Here is a 14,233-nt window from a genome sequence, read left to right on the forward strand (position 1 = left end):
TTGACTGCAGAGGAGGAAGCATAGATTTTTTTAAAAAGAACAAAGGTTTCAATTTTTCATTTCTTTTTAAAAATAAAATGTCTATCTCTGGACAGGCTGTTCATGAAACACATCACATCATGTAAAATTAAACTAAGAATATCAATCATGGAAGGCTGAGTCTGAGGAATATTTGCTACAATTAATCCCACGCATCCATTGCAAATTATGCAATGGACAAGTTACTTTACTGGAAATATCAAAGCACATTCAGAAAGTGAGTAAGACAGTGATGGATGCCGGGCATAGAATAGTGTTACAGACATTTAGCAGGACAGAGACTGCTACTACACAAAAATGAAGATAACGTTCTAGAACCATATTGGGAAGGAAGTTTTCTTTACAATAAGATTTCATCCACCAGTTTAGGACCCAGCTCTGGAAAGCATTCCTATTTCTTTAACACGTTTAAATGCTCTCCTTAATAGGGGTGGACTTAAGCATATGTTTAAGTGTTTTCCCGAAGGTGGACTTTAAGGGCTGTTTTCATTAAAAGTTCTGCAGGCTCCATGACCAGAAAGAAAAGTATAAATCTTGGACCTGGTATGTGGGTTGGGAGTATGGTGGAGATACCATGCTCACCCCCCAGAAGTGGAGGGAAAGAATGCCTCATGTCGCTCAACAGTAAAGTCCCTAGCCTAACAAGGAATGAGTGTGGAGCGCCAAAGAGTGTCCAAGGCTCTCTGTGAAGTTGGTGGACATGATTTGGAGAGGTGTGATCCTCAAAGTTCCAGCAGGAGAAGCGAGGGTCTTGGGAGGCATAATAGAGGGAGAGTAGCTAACAACCCTATGTTCCTGATTTTCCTCTCTTTATTCAGCTTTAAAGCACACTCTTGAAGTTTTGTGGAGTGATATTTTTATTTTTCCCCCTGAGCAGTAGCATGAAAGCAGGACAGAAGGGCCAGCCTGACTGACCCAGGTTCAATTTCCAGTCCTGGTCACTTGCTCCCTAGGGCCAGGAGTGGTGATGCAAGGAAGAGAATTGCTGTGGGTCTCTCAATAATAGCTTCTACAGTTAATTAAGGAATGAAGGCAACAGGGTGTAAAATCTAGTTCATTCTGCCTCAGACAGTGATATGATAGCCATGCCCTGAAGTGCTGAGGGGGAGAAGAAATAAAAGCAGGGGAATGTGGGGAATCCTCAGGATTCCAAAAGGGAATAACACAGAAACAATAATTAGCAGGCAGGGGAAAAGGCCATTTGTTTTATTATCACGCGTGGACTTGTTTCAAGGACTTGGAGGCTAGATCCTTGGGTCCAGACAAGCTCAGCTTGGCATCAGACTCAAAGCAGTGAGCAAAGATGGTCTAAAGCAGTGAGCCTGGGGCCAACTGAGGACCACCACAATTTAGAGCAATCTCAGGGATGCTTTAAATTGTACCTGGCTGCAGTGATTCCCCAAAGCATTATGCCACCAACCAGGGATTGCCAGAGCACAAAGTTGTTTGAACCACACACCCTTCTTTTCTGGGCCATGTCTGCCATACAGAGGGTTGGGACCAGAGGTGGCCCAGCACCAGCTATGTAGTTATCACCACCCAGTAATTTCCCCTACACTGCAATCCTCAGGTGGCAGGTTAAATCAGTATTAAGGTTGCTATGTGCTGCCAGAGCTGGGACCTGGCTCCTTAGTTTCAGTCCATACTCAGGTACTTTGAGGCTACTTCTAAGTAAATTTAAGTACAATGAGAAAAGACATTATCTCTCAAACTGAAAGAAAGGTGCTTAAAACAAACCTGTAAAAGTCAAATCCAGTACTGCTTCCTAGGCAAAATGCCTCCTAAGCTCATAACTACTGAAATCTCTGATGTTTGGCGAGCCGGAGTGCTGCAGTGGGCTCAGCACTGCTGTCCCTTGAGAAGGTTTAAGTCTCTTTTCGGACTATGTTCCATTGTTTGGTCTTAAAATTGGCCTAACAAGTTCAAAGCTAATATTACTACAGAACCTACAGTAAACACATTTAAAGTTCCACATCTTTAAAAGAAAAAGTTCTAAATTGGATTTCACTGCAATAAATACTCTTGAGGAATGAATACATGAATGGCTGTTCAGCTATAAGGAGCTAAAGTTTGAGTAATAGAAATGTTTTTATTGCTATGCTTTCCTTAGCATTATAAATCTACCAAGTTCCAAGTCTCAGACAAACACTGAGAATGGACACTGGGCTACAGACAATGGGGATAGAACTACCTCAACTAAGTCTATAAAACTAAACTGGGATATTTATTTCCAGCAGTCTAACTAGTAGTCTAATCAGTAAAGCTCTTAAACTTGCAATAATATTTCACTGATGGGTACCAGAGCGTTACACGTTATAAAATTTCCAATTTAATTTTACTGCATCCCTCAAGCTGTAGTAATTAGAAGACAAACTCACTGGGAAGCTGTTTATAGCTTCAGGGGTGAGAATTTTGAACCTGTCCTGCAGGTCACCCATGTCCTCAGGGTTCCCAGATCTAACAGCTGCCTGCAGACCCAGGAGTTTATTGTAATACTGCAGTAACTCCTCACTCAGATGAAGGGGGCAGATGTAGATGACGTCAACGTTGGCATCTAAAACAAATGGGCACAATGTTCATTATCCGTAGAAAGGTAAACTCCATAGTGAACTGATATCTGATGATTCCTGACCATTTGCTAACAAACAGCTTCCTTAAAAGCATACTGGAAATAAAATGAGCTTTGTAATTCACAAACCTTACTGGTTTAACTGCTTTTCTGTGCTTCAGCATTTCATTGAAGACAAGTCAGCAACCCAAAGAAACAGCTAGCTTTCAGAATTAAGTTTGCAGAACACATTGGGGGTAGAATTTCCAAAGCATTTCAGGGGGATTGAGCAGCACAACTCATATTAACATCAATGGGAATTACGCACTACTTTAAACATGTGTCCCATTAACTTCAGTAAATTATAAAACTGAGCTGTTAGTTCTAGAAAGCTGATGAAACTGCAGTTTCATACTCTGCTTGGATTTTGTATGGCCTGGTCTTATTCTTGCCCCATCCACGTAAATGTTCATAGTAGGCAGGGCCGTTCCTAGAGGGGTACAGGACCCAGGGAGGAAGTGATGAATCTGTCACTTCCGGGACTGACTGTGCTGGCCAATCACACCAGCTCGCAGGGCACCCCCAAAGCACAGGGCCCAGAGCAGTCGCCCCTATTCGCCATACCAAAGGGGTAGCTCTAGGGTGACCAGATGTCCCGATTTTATAGAGACAGTCACGATTTTGGGGTCTTTTTCTTATATAGGCTCCTATACCTCCCACTCCCTGTCCCGATTTTTCACACTTGCTGTCTGGTCACCCTAGACGGCTCTGACAGTAGGATGGCATTATTAACTTCTGCAGAACAAACGGGTGTGCAGATTGGCCTGTTAAATACCAAATCTGAGTTCACGCACATAAAACAAGTTGGTCTGAAAGACTGCATGTGCAAACACTTAGGTGTGAAAAACTGCCACACAACTGTAGATGCCACTTCAGAAAATTTGATCCAGTGTGTTTTTTTCTAAAACATTAATATTAGACATTGATGAGTTAACAGGCCTCATAACATCAACACAGTGTGCTGCTTTGAGATCTACAAATGAAAAATAGTACTACCAAGGTCTGATCGAACTCCCACTGAAGTCAATTGTCTTGTCTTCACTGGGAGTTGGATTGAGCCCTAAAAGTGCCACTAATGATTATTATTACATCAAAATGAAATTTAAGAAGGTGCAGCAAACAAATCTAGGGGAAAAGGTGGTAAGAAGGAAAACCTCATTTCATAAACGACTTGGAATAAGATATTCCACTCATTTACTTTGCTGTGGTGCATTACTGCAGGAAAACAACACATGCTAAAAAAATACATATATAGTGTTCAATTGGTGTACAAAAAATTACACGCGCTGAAGAGCTAGCCCATTGTCTAAGCTCTGATTATGCACATAAAAAGAATGCATAAAATTCATTACCACATAATTTCAAAAAGTAATTACAATGAAGAGAACAGTCCATTTGGCCTTTGGTCAAATTTCAGTATCACTTTCAGTCACTCTTAAAAATTTACCAATCTGGGCACACAAACTGCTCACCCACCCTGTCTGTGACAATGAAAAAGCTAATGATATTGCAATATCCTGTCAAAAAGTTACTTGCCCAGGGTAAAGTGAGTGAGCAGAATTTTGCAAGGCTGAATTAAAGACTGCTAGGACTACCCCAGCAACAGCTATCAAGATCTCATTTAGACATAAGCTGAAATGCATAGGAGACTGTAGCTAATATCTGATTATATTAGTGTAAAGAAACATTCTTGATACTCTAAAGCAGTGTTTCCCAAACTTGGGACACCGCTTGTGTATGGAAAGCCCCCGGCGGGCTGGGCCGGTTTGTTTACCTGCCACGTCCGCAGGTCCGGCCGATTGCGGCTCCCACTGGCCGCAGTTCGTGGCTCGAGGCCAATGGGAGCTGCTGGAAGCAGCAGCCAGAACGTCCCTCGGCCCGCGCCGCTTCCAGCAGCTCCCATTGGCCTGGAGCAGCAAACCACAGCCAATGGGAGCTGCGATAGGCCGGACCTATGGATGCGGCAGGCAAACAAACTGGCCCAACCCACCAGGGGCTTTCCCTGCACAAGTGGTGTCCCAAGTTTGGGAAACACTGCTCTAAAGAAACCATTAAACCAATGTTGCAAGAATCTGTGCTCTTCTGTTGGGCACAAATTAACATCTGATATATGCTTATCTATAAACTCTATATGTTTTACCCCTTTTTTTCAGTTTCTGCTTATTTTCATTCTCAGACACCCAAATAAGTCTTTTCCTGTGCTAAGTACTAACATTTATCTAATCTAGAATTTAAGGTGGAGTGGATGAGCTCTGTGGGTTAAACACAATTTTAAAAAGTATTTGGTCCTTTTCTGCACTACAGTTTACAATTCCGTTACTTGCTAAAAAATGATTGCAAACAGTAGTGAAAACAAGGCCAATGAAATGGCCCCACTCAAAATCCTGGCCCACCGGAAACCACTGCTGGGAAAAAATTTATTTACTCATAGACTGTACATTATGGTGCAACTCACTGAAAAGGACAGGTGGCTTCTGGGGTTAGATTGTAATCTTATAAACTCCCATGCAAATGAATAGGATGTAACTGTGGAAAACTCACTTATCTGGTTTTGAGAGACCCTCCCATTTTGCAGAAGTAAGCACTAAGGCCCTGATCCGACAGACACTTGCACATAACTTTGCGCATGTGAGTAGCCCACTGAATCCCATGGGTGTACTTATGTATTAAAGTTACTCCATGGCCAAAGTGTTTGTCAGATCAGAGCTGAAATTTGAACACAGGAGATCTGATGAATTTTTGGACTTCAGTTGCAATGTCCTATTTCTGTCTAATGGCTCCATTCCCCAAGTCCTTGCCAATGTGAAACTGTTCACATGAAAAAGGGATGCAGGATTGGGCCTTATCTTAGTTTAAATTTATGATTCTATATAAATGATTTTAATAAGTAAGAATTAAACAGGTTTAGAATAGGATTAGATTTGAAGAGAATACTATCAACTTAATTTTTTAAAAACTGATTAATACTAAAAGAAAAAAAGAGGGTTTTTTTGATAAAGCACCATTTAATAGTATGGTCTGCACCTTTGGGGTTTTTTAAAAATGTTAAAAATATTTAGGATTTTTTTCTGGACCCCTGTTTATGTTTAGAAGCGTCCTTTTGAGGATAAATGGGGCACTGAGCAACATCATCCAACATGCTCAAGACCTCCTCCCTTGGCCCCCTCCCCTTTCCCTCTTCTGCCTACTCTCTTTCAACTTCAGCTTTGCTGCTGCTGTTTCTGGTAAACAAGTTCATGTAGTCCACATAGTGCACATAAAGTGCTGTAAAATGCACAAAGTAAATAAATGGAGAAAAAGAGAAAAAATTAAAAATCTCTCTACTCTCCTTCAGTTGTAATCTTCCGGTTTATTTCTACGTTATTTATTGCTAGGACCAAAATTCTGCAATGCAATTTTCATGTTCATAGATATGAAGGTGAGAAGAAACCATTCGATCATCAAGACTGACTCCTATATAATGCATTGATGTTCTTCCTTTCAGTTTCTAACAAACAATGTAAATGTAACAAATCTATCTTTTAAAAAAAACTCCAAAAAATTAAAACCAACTGTACTATGGAAAAACATTAGTGCCTAGATAATATATAAAGGCAATTACATTATTATTTTAGGCTACTGTAAATTTCTGGATCTAACATTTTTGTTACAAAGTTACTAAATGGCATTTATGAAATAATAATGACACTGAAATATATATGAATCATGTAAAGTATGTCATTCCAGGGAGCCAAGAAAGTTGGTCATTGACAAATTAATATTCTTCATTGCTTTGTTTAAAAGAGAACTGTCATGCTGGGGAAAACTTTCAAATATATGTTTCTTGTCTTATTTGCTAATTGAATAAAGGCTTACTCTTTCCCAGCATATCTTCTCTCCTAATGTGATCCTGAATGCATAACTGGCACTGCCGAATTATAAGTCAGATTCTATGGAGTGCTGAGCACCCTCGTCTGCCAAGAAATGCTCAGCACCATACAGAATCAACTCATCTTACTTCACTGCAAAATCAAAAATAACAAGTATGTTCCTCCTATGAAAATCTCACAGAGCAGTAAAGGGCATAAAGGACCGATCAAGTACTGAAAAGTGCTTTTGGGTTTAAATGCTCTCTGCATTCAAGATTACTACAGCAAGGAACTCTCCCTCATCCATGCTCTTTTCCTTAAAAATGAGAGACAAACAACAAAGATATAGGCAGCTGACTGCACTTACTATACCTAGTATGTCACACAGCCTCCCCATCTGCAAATTCTGTTGAAGAGCAAAATCAGGAGCAGCCTCACGAATGCACTGGGAATACCCTAAAAAGAAAATAAGGTACCAACATCTATTAATAAAACCCCTCATCTCATGTATATTTCAAAGAGATCAGATTTCAGATAAGCTAATTACATTTTTCCTTTGAAAGTTATTATTTAAAAATATATTTTACAGTTATTCTACCGCTAAGAATTAAATCTTTATTTATTTTAAATAAATAGTCTGAAATACAAACGCAGAGCACAATTCTGCTCCTATTTAAGTCAAAAACAAAACTGCTGCTGACAAAACTGAGAGGAGAATTAGGCCAATAAAATGCATGCCAAGAAGCTGATTCTACTACTAGAAGCTTCAATCTATTTATTTTTATTATTATTTTTTCTTTTACTAATGCAGTAAAACTCCCAGTACCAGGATCATGGAAGCACACTGAGGATTTGTGACATGCAAGGATGAAAGTTTAATGCATTGTGAGAAATGCAGAGTATGCTCAAATTCCAGAGGTGTAGTTCATTGGGTTTTGGAATGCACAGCTCCTATACAATATTTTTTAAATGTTAGCTCAGATTCATTCTTGACTGACAGTCTGATTTAGGCTAAATACCTTGTTGTCTGAAGCAAGGATTTGCTGATACTGAACACTAAAGAAAACAGATGCACCAAACAGGACGAACTAACTAACTAACTAACTAAATAAATAAAAGCAGCTCATTTTTAGTACTAGTGAAAATCCTACTGAGAGTATTTTTGCTATGCCAATTTTCAGGAAAATATTATAAATTTGGACTTTTGGCCTCTTTAATGAGACTACAATATCCTCATGTCTCCCTCTAACATAATTATATTTTTTAGAAATAGCTGAAGTGGCATTCCTATAAAAGGTTTTCAATCCTTTTGTTTGTTAAGACTTCTCTGAGTCGAGGCCTTCTGAAAGAAGTGTGTTTTACCAACTAAACACACATGATATCATGTGTCTGAATTTAATAAGCCATTTTTGTTAATGGACATGAGGAACATCCTGCCTATGTAAAGTGAGATTTTTAAATAAGAACTGCAGTATTAAAACTTGGAGAGCATTATAATCCCAAAATACATGCAAGTGTTTTATTTTATTTGGGTTTGTGCATGTTGTTGTTATTTTTTTAAACAGTAGAGATAAGTAAGTGCCAGCACAATTAAGTAAGGAGCCCTTCTGATCAAGTAGTCCATTCTATCAGCACCTTTTCCTTCAAACAAAGATAAAAGGCAACAAAAAATACCTCATTAAAAAAGGCACCCAGAGTACAATCTCAATGACATCTGATCACTTAGTGGCAGAGGATGTAGTGTATGGATGACTAACAACCTGTCTGGGCTAGGATTATCTATCTGAAGGGCAGATTCTGACTGATTACATCCTCACCTTCTAAAAGGCTTCTGTAAATGACATGTTTATAGTGACTATAATCTCTAATTGTGTAGATTTTAAAATTTAGCTAATCTTAAATGAACCTGTAGAAAAAATATTTTAATAAAAATATAAGATCAATTGCTAATAGAGACAGTTGCTGTTAAATCAATAGGATGTGCAGTCTAATATCCAGTGTTTGACATATACTCTTAAATGGTCTGTTAACAAGATCTGGTAACATGAAGATGTTACAGTTTTCCACACATCTGCACACAGATAGCTATCTGGTATGACTGAAATTTGCTTAAATACTGAAGTATTAAATTCTGGTAAGATAACAGCATTAGACTTGCATAGGATACTGCTATTGCACCTTTTCCTTTCTTTATTGCAAGGAATTTGTTTTTGATCAGAAAATTAGTCATGAGTAACCAGCAGCATTCTCAAATAGTATGTCAGTGCCATTCTGTATGTATATCCATGATCTATAGAAGCAACGCCTCAAAGGAAATACTGAGAAATTAAATTCTAAGAAGATTTAGTCCATAAATTTCAAAGGCAACCACTAATTGCTGATGCCTCAACTTGAGACATATATAGCTTCATTTTGAGTGGTCCTACACACCCACAGCTGTCATTAACTTAAACTGCCATTGTGAATGGTCACCACCTTTCAATGTCCGCCTCAACTGAGGCTCTCAAAATTAGTGGATGCTTCTGAAAATCTTGGCCTCAGTCTCATGAAAAATTAAATTTTACAACCCGCACGAGGTCAGCATGGAGAAACTGAGGCACAGATAAATTAAATAATTTGCCTAAGTCACATAATAAATAAGTGGTAGAGCAGGGACTACAATCCAGGTTCCTGACACCCTCTCATGTTTCTAATACACTAACTCTAGCGCTTAATAATTCCTAAATTTTAGACACAGGAAACTGACAACTGGTTTCCAAGCACTGTACTGTACATATGAAAATAGTTTAGTATTTAGGGAACACATTTTGGCAGAGAAATTGTATTAATATTGTCATTTTGAAAATGCATAATTTAAAATGGCAAATATTTAAATTTTAGCTATGGAACAAATTTCAATAACTTTTACATTGCTGTAGTTCTGCAAATGCACCATATCAGCCACAATGTGTAATTTTCTAAAATTAGTTACCTAGATACCAATGACATATGTCAAGTCACAGATCAATGGCATGAAGATTTCACACAATTTAGGTCAATAGCAAAACTCCAGATTCACCCATCATGTCCCATGCACCTACCAGCTAACAGCATGCACAACATCAATGGTAAGTCCTGTGCCTGTTACATGCTCTGGCTGGTGAACCAGTACTACTCATTAAAGAAGCCTCTTTCAGTTCCACTTATTGCAGCTTCAATCACCTTCACAGTATCACAGAAACATAGAAATGTAGGGCTGAACAGGACCTAGCGAAGTCATCAAGTCCAGCCTCTGCACTGTGGCAGAACCAAATAAACCTAGACCACCTCTCAAATGGTGTTTGTCCAACCTGTTTTTAAAAACCACCAATGATGGGGATTTCACCACACCTTGGAAGCCTATACCAGAGTTTAACTAAACTTATAGTAAGAAAGTTTTCCACAGTATCTAGCCTAAATCTCCCTTGCTACAGATAAAGCCCATTACTTCTTGTCCTATCTACAATGGAAATAGAGAACAATTGATCACTGTCCTCTTTATAACAGCCCACAGTTAATTTACATTTACCATGATTACATTTGCAGGTAGTGTGCTGTGAATATACCTCCACTTTTGATATGTGCAGTTACGCATTTGTTTTAGGTCTAACTAATACTTTGGGCAGCTGGGTTTGGTTTGAAAGGGTCTGAAAAGTTGAAGCAATTTTGCAACTACAGAATCTCTGAATATGAGCTCAAGCCATAACTATAGATCCTCTTTTGTGTCACAGAATCACAACTTTGGATGGGTAGATCATGCTTCCAATTGGAGCTGAAATCAAAGATGTGGTAATATTTTGGTCTCCCAAACCTGCAGCTTATCAGAGCTTGATGATATGCCCTTTCACTCACATTCAGCCCCAATCCACCATGATGTGCCAATGGCTGAGCTGAACTACAGAAAAGCTCAATCTCTTAGAGCAAGAACTGTGGATTTCCAAGTGTAATGTGTGATCGTGGTACCGAAAGAACATTGAGGGTCTGCTTCTCTAACACCAGCTTCACACCAATATAGCTCCGCTGACTTCAGTGGAGTTTCTCCCAATTTACACTAGGGTAAACGAGAAAAGAGTCGTAGAAGGGACTACTGTTGCCTGCCCATCTCAGCCCCTGCCAGGACTCACTACTCTTTCTAAATATGTTTTGCGGGTCCTAATTAGTGCCTGGCCCTAGCAAAGAACCTGTAACACCTTTCAGAACTGCCTTTGAAAAGAAAAGAAGTGGTATGAAGCAGGGAGGTGGCAAAGACAAAACAGTGTAAGAAAGTTGGGGTTGGGGTTTTTTCCCTTCAGAAAAAAGAGGAGAGAAAGATAGCTAGAGTTTAACCAGCTGATATTGCCTAATATATTGGGCACGTGCTAAAACAGATCTCTAATTTACCCAATATACTTGGCATATTTACTTTCAAGTACTAGTATTCATTGAAACACTGTTTTCTAAAAGAATGTGAGTGTTGCACAGGAGTTGCACTCACATGCAATAGAGTGAAGGGGTTAAAATGGGGAGGAGGTAGTGAGGAGGGAGAGGGAGAGAAGGAACACAGGAGAAAGCGACAATAACCGTATATTAAGCAAAGTTTCTGCAGAGTAATGTTACAGAGTGGAGCAGTAATTTTATTAGGAAATAATGCCACCGTGGCTCTGTGTTGTAATAAGAGGCTCTTGTTGTAATAAAATAAACCATAATTCAAGAACTAGAATATCTTATTGCAATTATATTTTTTAAAATATTTACATGTTAATTTAATGAAGATGATAATAAATTCTCAATGGATAATTACTGTCCATTAATGTTTTTGCTTGGAATACATATTAAAGATCAGAAATTTTACATCAGTGTAAGTGCAAATGGAATTTGACGTAGAGTCAGATCAAATTTGGCCCCAGATCTAATTTTTGCAAAAATGATTAAAAGAAGGTTTTATAATTTTAAAACAATCCAATTAAAAGAGTTATATAAAAATAATAAACATTCTCCAACAGTATTTGCAACTGAAATATTGCAACACTGTATTAAAGCATTAGAATTTGAAAGTGAAATTGACTTGAAAATTACTATAAACACAAGTGAAACTGACTAGCCTGTTTTCACTATACTAACAGAGAAATGCAAAAAGTAACAAACTGTTTAAATAATGAAAGATTAGATTTTTAAAATCCAATTTTAATAAAACAAGGCTTTGTTGTTAGTAAAAGGAATATAGAAATTTGTTCCTTAAAAAAACTATAATTTTTAACCTGACAGTGTCTCTTTAACCAATCATCTCACTTAATATTTCCCTTAGTTATGTGCAGAGAATGGGTACTTGTAAAGGTCCTGAAATGTTCTTCAAACTGAAAAAAGCTGAGAAATTCACAATTAAGAATGTGGCCTAATTTCAGTGGCGTTCCACCGGTGTGAGAAGAGATTCAGGTTTTGACACTCAGGTGAAATCCTGGCTTCAATGAAGTCAACTGGAATTCAACAGAGCCAGGATTTAATGTCCTCCATTCTTAACTAACTATACTGCAAAGAAAAAATATTGCTGGTGAAAAATACTTTGTCAAACATGCACTTCTTAATGCTCAGCAGTTGTGTTCCAACTTTATAGTTACTTAGACATATTTTTATGTTGATATGATTCAATTCCTTTGAGAAAATGCCTGTTGAAGTCTGGAATTTTGTGATTAAGTAGCGTTGAGTCGGGCCATGATGTTTAATAGATATGTTTATCTTCAGATTATAAAATGCATATTATTAGTTCAAAGAGCAGTGTAGCCTCTTGTGTAAACATCTAATCAAGCTTATTTATTCCAATGCTCAATTAGGCCAAAAAAGAGGAATTGTTTTGGTATCTTGGCTACAAGTAATTAGCAATGTTTTTCAAAATAGGTATTATTACAGTACTTGTCAGAGCAAAACAACAATCAGAGAAGATTTTCTGACAAATTATGATGACAGTAACTGGAAATGCCTTAGTGAAAAATCTAAAGAAAATATCTTTGAAAAAACAAACCCATGCAGAGAAGAATATTTAAAAATGTCAAGATGTTCCCATTTTATTTTATTTTATTATATACTTGAAAGGGTCTTAGTTCATAGAACTGAAAAGCCTTCATGTTTTCAGTTTTTAAAATTTAAGCTATGTTTAAAGCTCTGTTCGTGTCAATCTTGTCAACTTCCAGCTATTATATTTCATATTTGCATATCTCAAAAGCAACTCAACTTTTTAAAAAATTCTGTTTTCAATCTGAATCTCTTATAAAAGAAAAAAAAAGTGCAAAGCTTTTATTCTTTCAACGCGGACGAAATGCGTATAGGAATCTAAAATATATCTAAAAAACTTGAAGTCTGCAACAGAAATCTCAGTGCAGTTGCATATATTTATAGTAAATAAACATGAATACACTTTTCTTACAATACCTTAATAATCCCTATTTTGACTGACATAATTTTAATATTTCCTTCATTTGGTAGTTATATATACACCTCGTAATTTTCTAAGAAAAGATTTGAACTCATAATAAAATGTACCTAATACAGAATATTTATTTTTTTAAAAGAGACAAGATTCCTATCTAGAGCCCGAATCATATAACTTCTTACATGGATGCCGACCGCTGCATACAATAAGTTGCAGGGTAAGGGGCTAGACACTAGGTCAAATGCCAAATGAAAACGGACTCCCTATTTAGTTTAAACAAGTCTCCAGAAGGTTTTAAATATTTTCAATTATATCTATAATTTGCTGGAAGTTAACAGGGTCATTTGCGTACCAGGGACATTTCACTTTAAAAAAGAGTTTTTAATGTTTCTCTATTTTTATAATACCAAAGCTTTGAAAACAACTTGAAAAGCATTCGTTGCTTAGCAATATTGCTGACATTTGAGTTTACGATATAAATAATAATTGTTTTTCTTCTATAACTGGTGTCCCTTCCAATTCCCATTTTCATCAGGTTCAAAACCATTGGAACTTAAATATTATTTTTAAATGTTCATGTTTTAAATTAGAGTTCTGATACATGATTTAATCTGGCATATTAATTAATGTGAGAATTTAAGATCAATATGCAAATAAAAACAGTGGTTCATCGGCTATATATTTATGTTAACATAGTTTTGCAAATTATCTTCTCATAAAAATCAAAGAATATATATTCCATAAATATGAGAGACAGAATTTATTCACAGTTTTCATTAATTCAAATCTAAGACAGTTCAGTTCATGAAATCCTAACTCTCTAAGGTCAATTAATTTGCTATGAAAGCATAAAAAATAAATCAAATCACAAACATTTTGACAGCAATTCATGTTTTAAGAGATTATTGGTGCATTTTGGAAATTCCCAAGAAATCATATTCTATCATTTCTAAACAACTACATTTGGCCTCTGCTTTGAAGAAAACAGCTTTTAAGTTCCCCAATTCATAAATGTAATTAAATAATTACATTAGTGCTAATTAACATGAAACTGCAGATTATTTAAGCGCAAAAAACACTATTCAACTTCTTAATTATTCTTGTTCACACAGCATTTCCTTTTGCTCAGGCGCCCTAGGTGCAAATAAAGCATCCCATCTGCTCGTAATTAGAACTAAATAATTTCAGAGAATGTAGCTTATCATTTTGACTGCACATTTGATTAAAAACAGTGTATAAGCAATACCCTGGCTTATTGCTGTAACAACAACAACACACACAGGCACACGTTCTCCCATCATTAAAGAAGACTGAAAA

At 37.1% G+C, this 14,233-nt stretch overlaps 1 protein-coding gene across 9 annotated transcripts in view; it reads right to left on the bottom strand.

Annotated features, from left to right (window-relative positions):
* Positions 1–14,233, bottom strand: part of IQCH (IQ motif containing H) — a 109,526-nt gene that overhangs the window by 63,748 nt on the left and 31,545 nt on the right. For all 9 annotated transcript variants that reach the window (XR_004002367.1, XM_030578082.1, XM_030578083.1 and 6 more), the window contains 2 exons: positions 6,868–6,951; positions 2,418–2,593 (listed from right to left, as the gene is read on the bottom strand). Coding sequence is in view for 8 of the 9 variants with exons in the window: in XM_030578082.1 (XP_030433942.1) it covers positions 2,418–2,593; positions 6,868–6,951 (260 nt within the window). In the remaining variant the exon portion in view is untranslated. The remainder of the gene's footprint in view (positions 1–2,417; positions 2,594–6,867; positions 6,952–14,233) is intronic.

The sequence above is a fragment of the Gopherus evgoodei genome, chromosome 10, assembly GCF_007399415.2.
Source record: "Gopherus evgoodei ecotype Sinaloan lineage chromosome 10, rGopEvg1_v1.p, whole genome shotgun sequence".
Lineage (NCBI taxonomy): Eukaryota > Metazoa > Chordata > Testudines > Testudinidae > Gopherus > Gopherus evgoodei.